This window comes from Canis lupus, chromosome 1, assembly GCF_048164855.1.
Source record: "Canis lupus baileyi chromosome 1, mCanLup2.hap1, whole genome shotgun sequence".
In the NCBI taxonomy this organism is placed as follows: Eukaryota; Metazoa; Chordata; class Mammalia; order Carnivora; family Canidae; genus Canis; species Canis lupus.
The window spans coordinates 94,708,580-94,728,850 of NC_132838.1; the positions used below are offsets into that span (position 1 = coordinate 94,708,580).

At 37.8% G+C, this 20,271-nt stretch overlaps 1 protein-coding gene across 4 annotated transcripts in view; it reads left to right on the plus strand.

Moving 5' to 3' along the window:
* Positions 1 to 267: 267 nt before the first annotated feature.
* Positions 268 to 20,271, plus strand: part of RIC1 (RIC1 homolog, RAB6A GEF complex partner 1) — a 145,619-nt gene continuing 125,615 nt past the window's right edge. For 3 of the 4 annotated variants that reach the window (XM_072840638.1, XM_072840648.1, XM_072840659.1), the window contains exon 1: positions 269 to 485. In XM_072840638.1, the coding sequence (XP_072696739.1) occupies positions 342 to 485 (144 nt within the window). In that variant the 5' untranslated portion in view covers positions 269 to 341. Of the gene's footprint in view, positions 486 to 20,271 lie in introns of all 4 variants that reach the window. The other variant, XM_072840654.1, reaches the window with a different exon arrangement.

Below are 20,271 nucleotides of genomic sequence, written 5' to 3' on the forward strand. Positions count from 1 at the left end.
ACGCGGCGCGGCGTGGTGACGCCCGTGCGGCCCGAGGAAGGGGTGGGGCCGGGCCGGGGCGGGCCTCCGCGCTCCTCCGCCCCCTCCCCATCCCGTCTCGCCCTCCCCCTGCCTCCCCCACACTGGGCCCCGTCAGCCCGAGGGTTCCTTCGTCGCTCGGCTCCGCGGCGGCCCGGCCCGGCCCGGCCCGCGGGCAGATGCCCCGAGCTGCCGCTGCCGACGCCGCCGACTCGGCCGGTGGCGGTGAAGGAGGCGGGCGTCCGGCCGCGGGCCGCGGAGTGTGACGGACCGGGCCGGGGGCCGCCGGGCGGCGCGGCGGCGGCGGCGGCTCGGCGCGGACCATGTATTTCCTGAGCGGCTGGCCCAAGAGGCTGCTGTGCCCTCTGGGGAGCCCGGCCGAGGCGCCCGTCCACGTCCAGTCCGACCCCCAGAGGACTTTCTTCGCCGTGCTGGCCCCGGTCCGCCTCAGCATCTGGTACAGCCGAGTAAGTAGAGCCGCCCGCCGCCGCCCGCCGCTCCCTCCGCGGCGCCTGGGCACGGTCCCGCCTCAACTTCCACCGGGAGTCCCGCGGCGGCGCGCGGCCGACCCTCCACCCTCCACCCTCCACCCTCCGTGCGCCTCCCCGCGTCCGAGCGGCGGCCGCGCACCGCGGACCCCGCGCGCCCGCGGCCGAGCCCGGACTGGCCCCCGTCTCCCTTCCCCCATCTCCCCGTCCGCCCCCCCCCCGCCCCGGGGGCAAATTTGTTTAAACTTTCCACAAATAGAAATCTGGCCGCCGTGCATTCCCAGGCGGCCCCGGCTGGCTTTCGAGGCCCGGGTCCTGCAGCCGGGCCGGACCTCACAGGCCCGCGAGAACTTAGTTGCGGCCGCTGCAGCCCACGAGGGCTCGCGAATTCCCGCGGGAGGTCCGCTGGCCCTGCCGCCCGCTGCGCCCCCAGGCACCCCCTGCCCACACCCGGGCTCGCCCCCTTCCTGCGGGCTTGGATCGCGGGGGGCGGGCGGGGGCTTCGCGGCGGCGGACGTGGGGCTCACTTCTGCCCGCGCCGCTCCCGGCTATTTAACACCTGGAAATAATAAGGTTTGGGGAAAAGCCTGAAACTTGAGTTCTGTGTTTGCTTTCTGCCGAGTCCTGGTGTTTTTTTTTTTTTTTTTTTTTTCATTCGTCTAATTACTGAGTACATAAGAGGGGGGAAAAAAACTTCAAAAATAAGAGGTGGGTGGGATTCTCCCCATTTTCCGCGAACGCCGCTCTAGGTCAGTCTATAAAAGCGACAGGATTAAGAAAAAAAAAAAAAAGAACGTTTTTTTCCCCTTATTTTTTCCTACCCCCAAAGAAGGCAGTACCAATGGACGTCAGAGTGAAGTTTTCCTCTTATTATAGCTGCCTTGTCCGCGTGGAAATAGGTTGTGACCTTGGCTTCATCGCATCCCTGTGGCACACCGGCTTTACTCGCTAGAGTTAAATTAGTGAAAACCCTCCATTGTCTGTAGCGGACCAGGGATCGTTTATATGAAGTTCTTGACTGTTCTCATAGCCCTGGTAGAAGTGATGATGGAATTTAGATATTTGTGGCATCTTTTTTATGTGACTGTCCTAGCTAGGCTGTAAATTAAGAGTATTTGCCATTAAACTTGGGCCGAATTTAATTTTTAGACCTATTACCAGAGCAAAAGGTCGTTATGTAACCAGCAGTGTGACTGTTCAGTCTCGTGCTTGATTTCATTTTTGAATAATGTACATCGTTTAGTCTTTAAATGAGATACTAATTCATTTACAATGTGGAGCCCGTAGAATAATTCTTATTTGCTTGCGTGTATATAACGATTATCTTTAAAGTACATGCAGAAAAAATAATTAGACCTTGAATGTTGAATTGTCTTCTGAAGTTTAGTATGAATTTCACTCTAACAGCCTACAGTTTATCCCTAAAAAGGTAGACCTAATTTAAGTTTTGGCAGAGCTAAACTTAATATGAGGGATGACTAGACCAGCAGCCTGTAGATTACTTTATTGCTGTATAAAAGAAATAAAAATATGCCTCAACTTTGGGTATATTGTATTAATGATATCTGTTTTTTGCTTTAAAAGTTAGATACGATGTAAATTAGACAGTCACGGAATTTAAAACAACTCCTACTCCTTCCTTTATTATTTTCTTTTTTAAAGATTTTATTTATTCATGAGAGAGAGAGAGAGAGAGAGAGAGGCAGAGACACAGACTGAGGGAGAAGCAGGCTCCATGCTGGGAGCCCAATGTGGGACTTGATCCCAGGTCTTCAGGATCACGCCCTGGGCCAAAGGCGATGCTAAACCAATGAGCCACCCAGTCTGCCCAATACTCCTTCCTTTAAATTTCCATCCAACACGTAGATAGATACCTGCTTTCTATAGAAGTCCTGGGGTCCCTATGGTTGAGACCCAATATGCAAAGTTAGGTCTGAGGACGCAGGAATCACAGGTGTGAGGTGAAATGGAATGCAGGAATACCTTAGAGGAGGTTGCAAGTTACCGTGGGCTTTATTGATGGTTAACCTTGATCTCTGGCATCACCGTCATCACTTTAAAAATCGCATATTGGATCAGATGATTTTAAGGTCTGTGATTATATAGCTGGGATACTGGGGAACAGGTGCCATACTCCAGCTCCATCTCCTCTTCTTGGAATATGTCTTTTTTCATTGTCTGAAAAAAATTTTTTTTTTAAATTTCTAAACTTACCGAAACTATGTAAGTTAAAATCAATCTAGGTTAACAACTTTTTTTTTTTCTTTAAGATTTTATTTATTTATTCATGAGAAACACACACAGAGAGGCAGAGACAGGGGAGAAGCAGACTCCTTGAAGGGATCCTGATTCTGGACTCCATGCCAGGACCCTGGGATCACGCCCTGAACCAAAGACAGATGCTCAACCACTGAGCCACCCAGGTGTCCCAACAAAGTTCTTTTATTTATTTATTTATTTTTATTTTTATTTTTATTTTTTTTAAAGATTTTTTAAATTTATTTATTCATGAGAGACACAGAGGGAGGCAGAGACACAGGCAGAGGGAGAAGCAGGCTCCACGCAGGGAGCCCGATGTGGGACTTGATCCCGGGTCTCCAGGATCACACCCTGGGCCAAAGGCAGGTGCTCAACCGCTGAGCCACCAGGGATACCCAACAAACTTCTTTTATTTTATTTTAAATATTTTATTTATTTATTCATGAGAGAGAAAGAGAGCGAGAGGGAGAGACACAGGCAGAGGGGAGAAGCAGGCTCCATGCAGAGAGCCCGATGTGGGACTTGATCCTGGGACCCCAGGATCAGGTCCTGGGCTGAAGGCGACGCCAAACCGCTGAGCCACCTGGGTTGCCCCAACAAACTTCTTTTATTTATTTATTTTTTTAACAAACTTCTTTTAAAAGTGAAAACACCTGTAGCAAAATTGAGGCGCTATCAGTTACTACTGCCCAGTTTAAAGTGAATTGGTTTAAAACGTTCACATGAGAACGCGAAAGCCTTGCTATTGAAGAAGTATTGTACATACAAGTAATTTTATAGAATAAAGTGAACATTGAAGATCTAAAGGGTTTTATGGAGTTGAGGTCTTAAAAGTTGCTTGAGGGCATTTGAAGGTAAGGAGAGACTGGGCACAAAGAGGTGAGGATATAGCATGATTTGCTTCTTTGAAATTCTGTTGGGTCTCTTGTAGTGAGGTAGTCACTTAGGAGGGATGAATTTTTTAAAAAGAAAACTACCTTGTGGAAGAGATGTGCATTTTATAGCCTAAGCTGTTTTTTTTTTTGTTTTGTTTTGTTTTGTTTTTAATGTCCAAGAGAATTGCTATGTTTAAAATGTTGGTTAGTCATGAGACTATGCAAACATTAAAATCTCTAATGACAGCTTGTGTACATTTTATGGGTCTTCTAGTGAACTTTTTTGTACCTTTTACAAGTTGCTACTAGTGTTCTAGATTCATACTTCTTTAAAATTCTTTCCTAATTCCTAAATTGAGAAATGTAGTGCTATTTAGAGATGAGTTTTTTTTTTTTTTTTTTTTTTTAAGATTTTATTTATTTATTCATGAGAACCACAGAGAGAGAGGCAGAGACACAGGCAGAGGCAGAAGCAGGCTCCGTGCAGGGAGCCCGACGTGGGATTCGATCCTGGGACTCCCGGATCACGCCCTGGGCTGAAGGTAGTGCTAAACTGCTGAGCTACTCGGGCTCCCCTAGAGAGGAGTTTTTTGAGAGCATCATGCACAGGTAAAAGTGTGGGGAGGGGCAGAAGGATAGGGAGAGAGAATCCCAAGCAGACTCCCTGCTCTGGTGCATGAAAACAGCATGGGGCTCAGTTCCAGGATCCTGAGACCATGACCTGAGCTGAAATCAAAAGTCTGATCCTTAACTGACTGCGCCATCCACGTGCCCCCTAGATATGTTTACAAACAAAAAATTTTCTGCAGATACTCACTTTGCTTTTTTATTTCAATTTTAGTGTGAAGGTATAACTTGCTTTCAGTGTTGATGTAAATTTGTTTTCTCTACTTTGTGATTCTACTTAGAAGTTCTAAGTCTGCTCACAGGCTTACAACAGGGATCATCCATGTATTTTAGAACCCGAAAAAGGGTGCTCAAAAATGGTTTAGCACATATATGTTAGGTTGGGTTGGTAGCGGTATGACTTAATCAGTGGAGCATCTGACAATGTATTTCTGTTAAGGGTATTGTAAAAGAACTGGCTTCAGCTTTGGGATTGAAGTTGCTTTTAAAATCATGTTATGCTTTATGACTGGCCCATTTTGGGGTGTCCTGGAGATTGTGTTTTGTACTGTACTAGAGAGCCTAGAATTATTTTTCTAATATACTGCTGGACTATGAATACAAAAGTCCACAAATGTGAACCACAAAGTGATACCTGAATGCTGTAATTCTAAATTAGTCTTATTTTAATTTCCAGGTCATTATTTAATATATGTAAATTACCTTTAGAAGTATTTTTTTAAAGATTTTATTGATTTATTTGAGAGTGACCTTGAGCGGGAGAGGGAGGAACAGACTCTGCTAGGCAGGGTACCCCATCCCAGGATCATGACCTGAGCCAAAGGCAGATGCTTAACCAACTAAGCCACTCCGGTCCCCCCCCCAACCCCCCCCACCCCCGGAAGTATTTTTGAACACCTTCTGTGAAAGGTAGCATAAATAGGCAATATATGAAAGAGATGTAGGGGCATGTTATATGTAACAAAACACTCTATCCAAAGATGTTAGTGTATTAATATAATAAATGAAAATTTTGTGAGTTAACCACTGTGAAGGTTGCTAATAAAAAGCTGAAATAAGCAAATAATTACTGGACTTAGGAATTATGTGTCTTTTCTTTTTTTTAAAGATTTTATTTATTTATTTATTCATGAGAAACAGAGAGAGAGAGAGAGAGAGGCAGAGACACAGGCAGAGGGAGAAGCAGGCTCCATGCAGGGAGGCCGATGTGGGACTCGATCCCGGGACTCCAGGATCACGCCCTGGGCCAAAGGCAGGTGCTAAACCCCTGAGCCACCCAGGGATCCCTGAATTATGTGTCTTTGAGTAACCCTGACTAGAAACTTATGTTCGTGTTGGTATATGCTAATAATAGAGAACAATGAGATAGATGTTCAAAGAAGCCACATTGTGGGATTAGGTCTATAGTTAACTGTGGACCTCAGAAAGGACATTCAGTTTGTACCTACATTTTCCCACTCTCCCATTTCATACCTTCTCGACTCTGTTCTATTGCTGGCTGCCGCCAGAGAGCCATCCGTGTAAACTCACTGCTTAGAAGTCTTTGACGGTTCACTGTTCGTTAAGAATGAAGTTCAAACTCCTTAGTTTGATATCAGAGAGTCTGCCCTCTTGGAATGATCACTTGCCTCGTCTCTGCTTATCAGAATATTATCCATCCTTTAGTTTCTGTTGAAATCCTACTTTCTCTATGAGTCATTCTTTATTTACCATTACCAGAAAGGTTAATTTTTTTTTTTTGATGAACTAATGTTTGTATGAATAAGTTTTGCACAGATGATTTATTTCTTTAATTAGATTATAAATTTCCTGAGGTCAGAAATGATCTTCTTTTATACTATCCATAATGCCTTGTACAAAAAAGCATATGCTTAGTAAGTATTTTTAAAATAATGAATTTAGGGTATCCTATGCACAGAAATTTTTAAAGGTTAAATAAATGGGAGGTTTTCAAATGTTGAGATGTAATAAAAAAAATGGTAGTACTAAATTACAAGTTAAATTCAGAAAAATTATTTTAGAGACAATTATTTAAGTGAAAGTGAATGAAATACTTTTTAAAATTACACACAGTCCAATTATATTAGAAAAGAGTAGTATGTGTTATTCACAGTAGCCAAGATACGGAAACAACCTAAGTGTCAGTGGATGAATGGATAAACATGGTGTGTATATGGACAATGGAATATTATTCAGCCATGAGAAAAAAGGATAGCTTTCCATTTGCAGCAACGTGGATGGACCTTGAGGGCATTATGCTGAGTAAAATAAGTTAGACAAAGACAAGTACTGTATCATGGCACTTATTTGCGGAATCTAAAAAAACCAAGCGCAGAGACAGACTTGAATAGTGCTTACCAGAGGCTAGAAGTGTGGCAAAAAAAAAAGAGTTGTTCAATGAGTACAAACTTCAGGTGTACAGTGAATCAGTTCTGGGGATTTAATGTACAGCATAATGAGAATAGTTCATAATACCGTTTTATATACCTGAAAGTTGCCAAAATAGTAGATATTCAATGTTCTCACTATGGTAATGATGAATATGTGATGCAGGTGTTAGCTAGCACTGGTGGGCAGTCATTTTGCAAGATGTAAGTACATCAAACAGTGCGTTGTACATCTTAAACATATGCAGTGTTGTATGTCAGTTATAATTCAATAAAGCTAGGGGAAAAAAAGAAGTGGTATGTGGCTGAGGGTCCTCTGTAGTTTACCAAAACTTAAACTATTGTGCAGTTATAACCACCAGTTAAACTCCTGGTTCCCAGTCTGAGTTTATATTGAAGTGATTTGTGAAAAGGGTGGTCACACAAAAAAGCAGCATATAAATATTTAAATAAAGACATTTCACCCATCTTTAGGTGCTTGTGAATCATTGATGTGATCAATATTACACTATTACACATTCATTCTGAGGTTATTGTCAACTAGGTGCTTTACATCATCGAAGCACTGTTTCTTGAATTTTGGTCTTTCACATGCCTCATTCATGAATTTTGCCCTATCCTTATAGTACTTTTCCAATCTAATTTTCAAACTTGAAATTATCTTTCAAAATACTTTATATTTTTACAGTAAATGGAACGCTAGCACCACTTGGATGATAACAGGGTTACTATATGAGGGAATACAATGAAACCAATGTTATGAAAGTCTAGATTCCTACCAGAGGCTCTTACCCTTTTCTTAAAAGTACCTGTTAGCAGATACACGAGCGGTATTAAGAGGTAAACTAGCACCTCTCAGAGATTTACCCTTTACCTAAATCAAAATTGAAGAATTGGAAAAATTATTTCCTTACTGTATGATGAAATAGTACAGTGATTGTCACTTAAAAGGGTGGTAAAGTAAATACTGTGTTAAAATGTACTTATGGCTAAACATGCAATTTATCAAGTTAGAATAAATTTACAATTTAAAAGTATTTAAAAATAGTCTAGAACTCAAACTTGCCACAAACTGAGAGTAACTTAATTAAAAGTATTTTATTGACTATCAGCCATCAGTTGGTTAGAATCAAGGTATCTTGCCTTTAAGTTCGTTATAATTGCTTTGAGTTCTTATCATAAACCTGTCTTCCCAAGTGATTTGCCTTAGGTCCATAATCATACATAAATTTACATATGAGATCTTGAATACTACTGTGGGTATAATAGTAGAATTTGCTGTGGTGTAATTTTCTAACAGCTTTATTGTGTTGTATAAATATATTATAAATGTACTCTGATACTTAGTAAATTTATGGAGTTGTGCAACCATCATCACACTCTAGTATTAGGACATTTATAGCAACCCAGAAAGTGTCATGCCTATTTGCATTTAACTTCTGCTCCCCCTCCAGCCCCAGGAAACCATTGGCGTTTTTGTTCTTTTAGATTTGGCTTTTCTGGAAATGTCCTATAAAGGTAATGATATATCATGTAGTCTCCTGTGTCTGGCTTTTATTTAGCATAAATGTTTTTCTGGTACTACTTTTCATAGCCAAATATTTCATTGTGTGTGGCTCCACCACATTTTGAAAATCCATTTACCAGTTGGTGGATATTTGATTGTTTCTTTTTTGGGCTCATTATGGGTAAGGCTGTTATACACAACTGTATATATGTCTTTGCAAGGATGTGTATTATTTCTTGTGGGGAGATACCGAGGAACGGAACTTTTGGATCATATAGTGAGTTGATGTTTTAGCTTTTCGGAAACTGCCAAACTATTGCATGGTAGTGATAAGCATTTTATAGCCCTACTAGCAAAGTATGAAGGGCTGTTTCTCCACATCCTTCTCAACACTTGCTATTGTCTTTTGTATTAGAATCGTTTTAGTGGGTTTGTAGTGGTACCTCATTGTGACTTTAATTTGTACTTTCCTAATGACTGAGAATGTTTGGCATCTTTTCATAAGCTTTTTAGCTATTTGTATATCTTATTTGATGAAATATCTGTTTAGGTACTCCCCTTACCTCCTTTTTTAATTGGAATGTTTTTGCGTTAGTGAGTTGTAAGGGTTCTGGATTTTCAGGTTCTTGGTGTCTTCTGGAGAGTAAAAGCTTAACTTTCATTAAGTCTAGTTTTTTTTTTTTCTTTTATGGATTATGCTTTTTGTATGCTAAAAAACTTTTGGCCAGTCCAAAGTCATAGCATCTTCTGTTTTCTTTTAAAAGTTTTATAATCCAAGCTTTTATACATAGGTCTGTCATCCACTGTGAGTTGATATTTTGTTTGTAAAGATCTAAGTTCAGTTTTTTTTTTTTTTTTAACATAGATCCCGTTGTCTTAGCACAATTTGTTGGAAAGACTCTTCAGTATTGATTTGCATTGACATCTTTGTCAAACATCAGTTGACTAATATTAAGGGGTTATTTCTGAATTTTCTATTCTATTTTATTCAACAGTATGTGTATTATGCAAGCGTCACACTGTAGCAAGTTTAGAAATTGGATGGAAAAGTCCTGCTTTGTTTTCAAAATTATTTTGACTATTCTAGATCCTTTGCATTTCTGTATAAATTTTAGGATTATCTTGTCGATTTCTACCAAAAAATCCACAAACCCCAAAATAAAAAATCAAGGATGTTCAGGGGCTTGCACCAAATCTATAGATGAATAGAGAGAATTGGTATCTTAATGGTATAGACTATTCCAGTTCATGAACATGCTATGCAGTATCTTTCCATTTAGATTTTAAAAATTTTCTTAGTATTTTGTAGTTTTCAGCATAATTTCTAAGTAATTTTATTTATCTTTTATGATGCTCTCATGGATATAATTATTAATTTCATTTTCAGATTGTTATAAGTATATAGATGCAAAATTGATATTTGTATATTGATGTTTTGCAACCTTGTCAAAACATTTATTTTCATAGGCTTTTTAAAAGATTTATTTTAAAAAGCTATTTTTTAAAAAAGATTTTGTTTATTCATGAGTGACAGAGATAGAGAGGCAGAGACACAGGCCAAGGAGAGAGAGAGAGAGAGAGAGGTAGAGACACAGGCCAAGGGAGAAGCAGGCTCCATGCAGGGAGCCTGATGTGGGACTTGATTCCAGGTCTCACACCCTGGGTTGAAGGCGGCGCTAAACCATTGAGCCACCTGGGCTGCCCTTAAGATTTATTTTAGACAGAGAATGAGAGTTTGAACTTGCAACTGGAGAAAAGGGCAGAGGGGGAGAGAAAGAGAATCTCAGACTCTGTGCTGAGCACGGAGCCCTATATGGGGCTGATTACACAACCCTAAGATCATGGTCTGAGCCAAAACCAAGAGTTGAATGCTCAACTGAGCCACCCGGATGTCCCTCATAGTTTTTTATAGTTAGAACTAATAAATTTAGCAGAATTGCAAGGCACAAAATCAACCTGCAGAAATCAGTTGCATATCTTATGCAGTAACAGTGCCCATCCAAAAATGAAGTTAAGATTTTATTTACAATAGCATCAAAAGTAATTAAAAATTTAGGATTAAATAAGGAGATGAAAGACATATGCTGAAAACTATAAAACTGTTGCTGAAAGGAATTAGAGATATAAATAAATGGAAAGACATCTCATATTCACAAATTATTATTATTTTTTTTTATATTCACAGATTATTAAGATGACAGTACTACCCAGAGCAATTAACAGATTCAATATGGTTTCCAGTGGCTTTTTTTTTTTTTTTGTAGAAATATAAAAATCCATTCTAAAATTAATATGGAATCTCAAGGGATTCCTCTCATCCGTTTAGGTAAAATTTTAGCAATTTTATAGATCTTTTCAGTGAACCAACTTTTGGTTTTACTAAGCTGTTCATTTGTGTTTTCTATTTTTTATTTCTGTGTTGATTTTTAAATTATTTTCTTTGGGTTTGGTGTTGTGTATGTTCAGTGGCTTTGGACAAATGTATAATGACATGTATTGGTCATTGTAATATCATGTAGAATGTTTTCCTTGCCCTAGAAATCTCTTATGCTCAGCCTCTTCATCTCCTCCCAGCATTTGATATGCACCAATTTTATTTTCAGCTCAGCTTTTAAAATTTAATCGTGTCTAAAATTTAATCATTTATTTGAATCATTGCATGGGTTATTTACAAATATGTGGTTTAATTTCCAAATATTTGAGGATTTCTCAAATTCTTTGTTATTGATTCCTAAGTTAATTCCATTGTGGTTGGGGACTGTACTTTGAATGATTTTATTCTTTTAAGGTTAAGACCTGTTTTATGGATTAGCACATACTTTGTGTCAGAAAATGTTTGACGTGATGTACACGTGTAAGGAATATTGTTGTCGGCCCAGTGTTCTCTAAATGATAGGTTAAAGTTGTTGACATGGTCATTCAGATCTTCTGTATCCTTGTTGATGTTGTCTAGCTGTCAGTTATTGAGAGTGGAGATTGAAATCTCCAACACTATTGTTGAATTGTTTTCTCTTTCAGTTCTGTTGGTTTTTGCTTCATATATTTTTGGGCCACGTAGTTAGGTTTGTATACATTTATAATGGTTATATTTGCCTTCCGTATTGACCTTTTTATCATTATTCTCTCTCCACTAATGTTTCTTTTCAAACAGTGTATTTCGTTGTGAATAATATTGCCACTACAGTTCTCTTATGGTTGCCACTTGTGTAACATACCTTTTTTTTTTTCCCCTTTTACCCTCACAGACAAATTATGTCTTTGAATCTGAAGTATGTCTTGTATGGACAACATATATTGAGATCTTGCTTCCCCCCCCCTCCCCCAAATCCAGTCTTATAATCTTTGCCATTTGATCGAGTGTTTAGTCCATTCACATGTAATTACTGACATGGTTGGATTTATATTAGCTGTTTTGATATTTTGTTTTCTATATATCTCATGTCCTTTGTTTATATGGTAATTCTACATTTTTTTGAGAAATTGCCGTACCGTTTTTCACAGTGGCTACACCATTTTACATTCCCACCAGCAAAGCAAAAGGGTTCCAATTTCTCTACATTTTCACTAGCACTTGTTCTTTTCTGTTTTTTTTTTTTGTTGTTGTTGTTGATAGCCATCTTGATGGATGCAAAGTGGTATTTCATTGTGGTTTTGATTCCCATATATGTAATAGCAAATGATGTTATCATTGCCAAATTAAATGTCTTAAAGTTTTTGTCCTATGTTTCCTTCTAAGAATTTTACAGCTTTACCTCTTATTTTTAGGTCCATGCTCTATATTTTGAGTTAATTTTTATGTCAAATTTTATTTTTTCATGTGGGTGTCCATTTTTCCCTATGCTTTTTATTGAAAGGGCTGGGCTATTCTTTTCCCCCACTAAATGTTCTTGGTATCCTTATGAAAAATCTTTTAACAATACATACAAGGCTTTATTCGTGAGCTCTCTTGTATTTTGTTGCTCTATATGTCAGTCTTTATTCTTGTATGGTACTGTGTTTTCATTACCATAGTTTTGTAGTAAGTTTTGAATCAAATGTGAGACTTCCAACTTTTTTCCCCCAAGATTGTTTTGACTATTTGAGATCCCTTGAGATTTCACATTAACTTTTAAGATGAATTTTCATCTGGTTCCCCCAAAATGCTGTTGAGATTTTGATAGGTATTACATTGGAACTGTAGATTGTCCTGGGTAGTATTGACATCTCAATATCACTACAAACACAGGTCTTTTTCATATATTTGCATCTTTAATTTATTTCAGCAACATTTTTGTGGTTTTTCAATGTACAAGTGTTTTACTTCACTTCATCCTAAGTTTGCCATATTCTTTTTGATGCTATTCTAAGTGGAATTGTTTTCTTAATTTCATTTTTGGATGTTCATTATTACATAGAAATGCAGATGACTTTGTGTATTGATACTATATCCTGAAATTGTGCTAAGTTTATCACTTCTAACAGTCGTATGTAGAATCTGTAGAATTTTCTACATATAAGATCATGTAATTGGAGAACAGAGATTTTTATTATTCTTCAATTTGGATGCCTTTTATTTCTTTTCTTGTAGTGTCTTTGTCTTTCTTTAGTATCAGAGTAATGTTGCCTCATAGGTTATTAAGTTTTTTCACCTCAGTTTTTTGGAAGAGTTTGAGAGAAGAATTGGTGCTAATTTTCCTTTAAATGTTGATAAAATCCACTAGCCATATGGTCCTGGGCTCTTCTTTTTTGGGAAGTTTTTGATTACTGATTCAGGCTTCTTACTAATTACAAGTTTATTCAGATTTGTTTTTTTTTTTTTTTAAGATTAAGTCTTGGTTGTGTATTTTTAAAAATTTGTCCATTTCACCTAGGTTATCTAATTTGTTAGCATACAGTTCATAGTAGTGTCTTCCTTCTCATTTCTGAGTTTAGTTATTTAAGTGTGTTTTTTTTCTTCCCCTTAGTCTAGCTAAGGTTTCATAATTTTGTTGATCTTTTTGAAGAACCAACTCTTGGTTTCCTTGATTTTTCTCTGTTTTTCCATTTTTCATTTTATTTCTCTTCTTTAATCTTTATTATTTCTTTCTCTAGCTTTGGGATAAATGTTCTCTTTGTATTCACATAAGATGTGTGAAGTAAGATTGATTTGAGACCTTTTTCTTTCTTAATATAACCATTAACAATAGTACATTTCCCATTTGCACGGACTACTTTTGTTGCATCTCATACATTTTGGTTATGTGGTGTTTTCATTTATCATAAGGTATTTTCTGATTTTCCTTGTGATTTTTTTTTTCCTTTCCCTCCCATTGGTTGTTTAAGAATGTATTGCTTAATTTCCATATAATTTGTGATTTTCCAGTATTCTTTTTGCTGCTGGTCTTTAGTTTCATTCTGTTGTGAGCAGGAAAAATACTTCGATTGTTTCGGTCTTTATAAGTTTATTGAGACTTGTTTTGTGGCCTAATTTATGGTCTGTCTTGGAGAATATTCCATGTGCATTTGACAAAAATGTATATTTTCCTGTTGTGTGGACTGATTTGTATTTCTTTTCTTTTTTTTTCTGATTTGTATTTCTGTTAGATCCAGTTAGTTTGTAGTGTTGTTCAGGCTCTTTCTCTCCTTATTTTTTGATTGTTTTGTTCTGTCACCTTCCTTGAGGCATTGTCATGTAATATGTTACATCTTTGTATGTTTACAACATACATAAATATGGTGTGCTATACAATTGTCCTTGAACAACAGAGGTAAGGGATGCTGACCCCCTGCGCAGTCACATATCCATATATAACTTTTGATTCCCCCAAAACTTCACTAATAGCTTACTATTGACTGGAAACCTTACTGATACTGGTTGGTTAACACTATTTTGTAGGTTTTACTTTATATTGTAGTCTTAAAATAAGCTAGAGAAACGAAAACATTGAGAAAATTATAAGGAACAAAAGGTGCAATGTTATTGAAAAAAGTCTGCATATAAGTGGACTTTCACAATTCAAACCTGTGTTATTTTAGGTTGAGTTATATTTTTGAAGAATACTGCTTTATAAACCCTGATATTTTTTAGAGAAAGGAAGAAAAGATAATAACATGTATATATTTTTACCTGTTTATGTAGCATTTTTTTTGCTATGTGTTTCTTCCATTTGATTTGAGTTACCATTTGTGTCAGTCAGTAGTTTCCCCAGAACCACCACCTAGTTCAATGATTTACTCATAGTACTCAGTGGTTAATCCTACTTGTGTCTGTAATTTGTTACAACAAAAGGATACCAAAGCAAATTTGCCAAAGGTAAATCCCATTGGGGGTAATCTCTTGGAACCAGGTGCAAGCTTTCAATAGTGTTTTTCCAGTGCAGTCTTATAAGATGTGTTTATTTCTTCCAGCATTCAATTTCTGTGATAGCATATGTACAGTGACTACCAGGGAAGCTCATTATAGACTCATTCCCCAAGGTTTTTGTTGGGGGCTTTCTACCTAGCCTGAAACCTGAAGGAAAAACCAGTGTTTCAGTATAAGCCATGTGTTTTGTATGGTTTAGGCACATTTAGGTATTTGTATCAGTTAAGCAGTGGTGAGACTCCTCCCCAAATCCCGGATGCCAGCCAAGGATCAACCTTACAGGCAAGCCTTTTTTAGTATAGCAATCTCAGGCTTGTTACTTTTTTCTGCATGCATTTTGATGTCTTTTATTTTTATATAGAAATTTTTGTTGTTGTTTTTGTTTTTGTAAGGTAGGTTTGCTCGCAACAAATTTTCAATCTGTCTGGAAATAACTTTGCTTTGCCTGCAGTTTTGAAGGATAATTTTCCTGGATAACAGGTTCTTATGTTTGTTTCAGCATTCAAATATTTCATTTCATTGCCTTCTGATATCCATTGTTTCTGGTGAGAAGTCAGCTGTTAATCATAGTTTTGTCCTTTAGTATGTGATCAGTCATTTTATTTTTGCTCTTCCAACACTTTCTTGTTTGCTTTAAGCAGTTTGTGTGTGGTGTGTGTACATAGGTATGTTCATATGTATTTATCCCACTTAGGTTTGGTCAAGCATTATGAATCTGGGGCATAATATCTTTTATCAAACTGGGGCATTCACAGCCATTATTTCTTCAGTTTTTTTTTTTTTTTTTTTTTTTTCTTTCTTAATAGTTCTTTGTTAGGTTTCCTGGAACTTCCCATTATACTGTCTTGCTTCACTTGATGTCTCACAGGCCTCTGATACTTTCTTCAAAATTTTTTCTCTGTTTTCTAGATTGGATAATTTTATTGAACTATTTTCATGTTTTTAAAAAATTTTTCTGTCATATCTGCTGTTGAAGATATTTAATGAAGTTTTCAGTTATTATACTTCTAAATTCTAGAACTTCTAGAATTGGTTTTTATTGCTTTTTATTGAGATTCCCCACTTGATGAGGTATTATATTTTTCTTTATTTCTTTAGTACATTTATCATGAGTTTTGTGAATATTTTGTCTGCTATTCTAGGCCCACTCGGAGATAGTTTGTTTTTCTACCAGTCTGGGTCACACTTTTCCAGTTTCTTCTTAGGTTTTGTAATTTTTTGCTTCCTATTGGACATCTTAGATAATTTATGTTTCCTGAGAGTCGTTATTGCTGATTTTGTGGTTTAGTATTGTTTTTTAGTAATTTGTCTGATTTATTCTGTAAAATTTATCCCCTCTGCACTGTGCAGCCACTGACTGACTTCTCTGCTTTATTTTTTCTTATTTTTATTTTTATTCTGGCTTCCTAGGGATTGGCTTTATGTTTGCATAAAACATTTTGAGCTAGGAAGGCATCTGTTCTTTGTCGATTGATCTGTATGCACGTTGGGAAGTGCTTGCAAGGTTCAGGACATTTTTTGTGTCTGTTCCAGCTTTTACTACCTGCTGTGCCCTTCTGTAACTTCCTTGGGAACAGCCTCTCAGTGAGCCATGATGTGCAGGAAGCTTGGCCTTTCTTTGCTCTTTTCTGTGCATTTACACAGCCTCTCTGTTAGGGATGAGTATAGAGCTTGAGTCCTTCAGAGTTTTTCCTCTTCATAAATAAGGAAAACTGTCTTACAGTGAGCCAAGGGTATGTGGTGGGCTTTTCTGTTCCCTCTCTGGTTTTCTCATTTCTAGGATTTCCCTGTTAAGTTTCTAGCAGGCCAAAGGATGTGCTGCTTGCCCAAAGCAAGTTTGCAACCTCTGGCTAGCAGCACTGGCAGCTTTCCAAGGAATTTGCTGTTTCTACTGACAGTGCTTAAGAGTGTTGGCCCTGTACTCCATGTAATGCCAGCCCACCTCTAGCAGCAGAGTTGCTTTTTCGCTGACAGCCCCATTCTGGTGCCACTCCTGCCTACCAGTAAAGCTTTGGGGGAGAGAATAGGAACAGTCCTGGAAAGAACATCATCCATTCCCATTGTTCTTACTTGAAGTTCAGCAGTTTTCATGAATAAATGTTTCTTAATTTTTTATTTGCCACATATTTGAAGTGATTCATTTGACAGTTGTATGGTATTTTGGGGTGCTTTGCCATCATCTTCACTCTGCCATTGTTGGAAGTCCTTGTGTTTAAACTTTTGCTAGGCAATTTTGTTTTCTTGTCTTAATGGGGTAAAACTGATCAAATAGCCAGTGTCATAATTTTCAGTCATATACTTAGAAAAAGTAATTCCTTAGGCTTTTTTTCCCCGCAAGCAGATATAATTGATGTAATTGTGTTGTCTTGTTGTTTGGGAGACTGAGCTGTTTGGTTTCGGGGTGTGTGTGTGTGTGTATGTGTGCGCGCGTGCCCGCACTTGTGGATATACATATGTGCACCTACACAGGGAAGGTGGTAAGGAGAGAATATATTCAGGTCTGGTTATTTACAGTACCGTATTCAGTAGTTTTTAGGTCTTTTTTATCTGCCATTGCCATGATTGTCAGTATTTCATTTAAGATCTAGATCCATTACCATCACCTCTGCTGCCATCATCAGTGTTTTTGAAGCACAAAGGTGATAAAAATTTTTGCTTATTCTATTTCAGTCTCAGTCATATGAAATATAAATCCCATTGACCTTAAACTAAAAGAATAAACTAGCCAGTGTTGAGTATATATATTGTATGTCAGTCTTTTTTATATGTCTTATGTCTTGTAGTTCCTACAGTAGTTTTGGGAGATTGGTCTTAATTCTGTTTTCCAAATAGAGAAAGTGAGGCCCAAGTAAAGTAATTTGGTGACCTAAGGGAAGTTATATAATAAGCGGCAGAGCTGAGGTTCCAAACGCACACTTAATGCCAAAGCTTATCGTGTGGAGATTGTTTCTTACTGCTTTTCATATAAAATAGGAGCAGTGAACTTGAAACACACTGTTGGAAAGATATCTCAGTAATAGCTGACTTTAAGAATTTAAACAGTTCTTTTAAGATTTAAAGATTGTTTAATAAGGCTCACTAAATTCTGAGCACAGTGCCTAGAACTTTTCAGTGTATAGTATGCTGTTTAAATGAAGCAATACTGTGAAGTAGAATGGTTTGCTTTCCATTATGGTCCTTTCCTTTTCATTTGAAATCAAAGGAGGAAACTGAGACAGATGGTTGGTAAGCCTGGGCACTCCCATTCTTCCGTTGAACCACAGGGAAACTGGGGAAACTGAATTCGGAAGATCTGAGGCAGCAAGAAGAAAGGCTTTACTGCGTGGATGTACATTTCAAATTAGATTACTGTGTATTTTTAAATGTTTATTATTTTTCTTGAATAGGAGAGTTAGGTAGTCTCCCTAAGTTTACTTTCCTGAGTGGACTCTTGTATTTTTAAGTTGAACTTGAAAGAAAATTTAGCCAGTTTTTTAAAAATATTTATTTATTTAATCATAAGAGACAGAGAGAGAGAGAGAAAGAGAGAGAGGCAGAGACATAGGCAGAGGGAGAAGCAGGCTTCTCCCAGGAGCCTGATATGGGACTTGATCCTGGATCCCGGGATCACTGCCTGAGCCAAAGGCAGCCGCCCAACTGCTGAGCCACACAGGCGTCCCAAAATATAGCCAGTTTTTACAAAAAAGTTTCCTGAAGCCTATTATATATTTTCTTAGTTTCTAATTATGTATTTTCTTAGTAAAAGAGAAGATTCTAGGCACTATGGTATATAAGGCTTATTAGAACCTTCATTGTTGATACCATGATATGTCATTGAGGTTTGTTGATCTTCTGACCTATAGTTCACACTTAACTGCATGCTAGGAAATAGAGATAAATTCTAGAGATTGCTTACTTTCAGCTTTGTATTGAATTTGTGTAAGAAATTTCCACTTGTAATTATGTCCAATTGTGTACATATGTTGTACTTAAGTGAAAAGCTTCTATAGAGGGACCAATACTGGTTTCCTTAATTCATGAGATTTAAATATTGTTGACTTACTTAAAAAAAAATCAAACACTTTTATTTTCTTTATAAAGTTTTATAGGAATCTTAAAACATACTGAATACCTGGGTACTCGCCACATTGAGTCAACAGTTGTCAACATTTTGCCTTATTTCCTTGTGTGTGTATATATATGCATGTCTGTATATTTGTGGGAACTATTTGAAAGTTTCAGTATGTCAGTCTTAGACACATCACTGGTACTTAAATACTAAACTCTGCTTTTTCTAAAAAATGACATTGATATACATAGCCATGCTATGAAAATTAATTCGCTAATATTTTCTAATATGGAGTTTGTTTTGAATTTTCTCCGGTATTCCCCAAATTACTTGTATACCTCTTTTCTTATTTTAAAACAAAGAACTACAGTTGACCCTGGAACAATATGTATTTGAGCTCTGTGGGTCCACTTGTTTGCAATTTTTTTTTCGGTAAATACACTGTAGTACCATAAGTATGTGTTCCTTACAGTTTTACTGATAATCTTTTCTTTAGCTTACTCTATTTGTAAAAATATAGTATATAATACATATGACATATAAAATGCTTGTTAACTATTTACATTATCAATAAGACTTCAATCAACAATAGTCTATTATTAATTAAGTTTTTGGAGAGTCTAAAGTTATACGTGGATCTTCATCTGTGATTATTGGCACCCTTAACCCTGGTGGTGTTCAGGGGTCGTCTGTACTCAAGGTTCATGCATTCCATTGGGTTGTTCTATCTCTTTAGTCTTTTTTTTAATAGTATTTTATTTTATTTTTTAAAGATTTTTTATTTATTCGTGAGAGGCACAGAGGGAGAGAGGCAGAGACACAGGCAGAGGGAGAAGTAGGTTCCATGCAGGGAGCCTGACGCGGAACTCGATCCCAGGTCTCCAGGGTCATGCCCTGGGCCGAAGGTGGTGCTAAACTGCTTGGCCACCGGGGCTACCCTCTCTTTAGTCTCTTATCCTAGAACAGTCTTCCCTTTTTCTCTCATTTTCAGTAACACAGAGTTATTTTTAGTAGATGAGGCCGCTTTCCTTGTAGACCACCACCTCACACTCTGGATTTGTCTAATTGTTAATATTTTCCTGAATCCTCCATATTTCTTGCAAATTGGAAGTTATGTTTAAAAAGGCTTAAGATTAAACATATCTAGTGTGAATACTTTATGGATGATGTATGCATGAAATTAGTTTTAAAAGTGTTTCCATTCAAGAGCATTTGTTAATTCAGGTAATTTTCCATAGGATGTAGAATAGTAACAGGGCAGGAGAAAAAAACAGCCTGACATCAGGAGCTTGAAAATGAGAATCCTACATTTCTCAAGTATTACTCATTTCATATAGGAGAGAAAGAAGTAGCTGAGGTTTATTATCTTGTGTACATGAAGTTGGTCATCTCAGTTTAGTGAGAGGAGTATTGGTGTTAAATTTGAGACACCAGCTGTAGTTATTAGTTGTTACCCTGAAGGAAAATAGCATTTTGGAAATAGAGGAATTTGGAAGCATGGAATTAATTGCTCTTCGTTAACTGACACAGTATCAGTAGAAGAAACTGTGTTGTTAGAAGTGCCCTGTGCCTACTTTGAAAACAGTACCTAATGGACTGTCAACTAAACAGAAAATCTTTTTTGAAAATTATCTAAAATATATTAGTAAATTTCCCTGCCCCCCCCCCCCCTTTAAGAAAAGTTTATTTATTCATGAGAGACACAGAGGCAGAGACACAGGCAGAGGGAGAAGCAGGCTC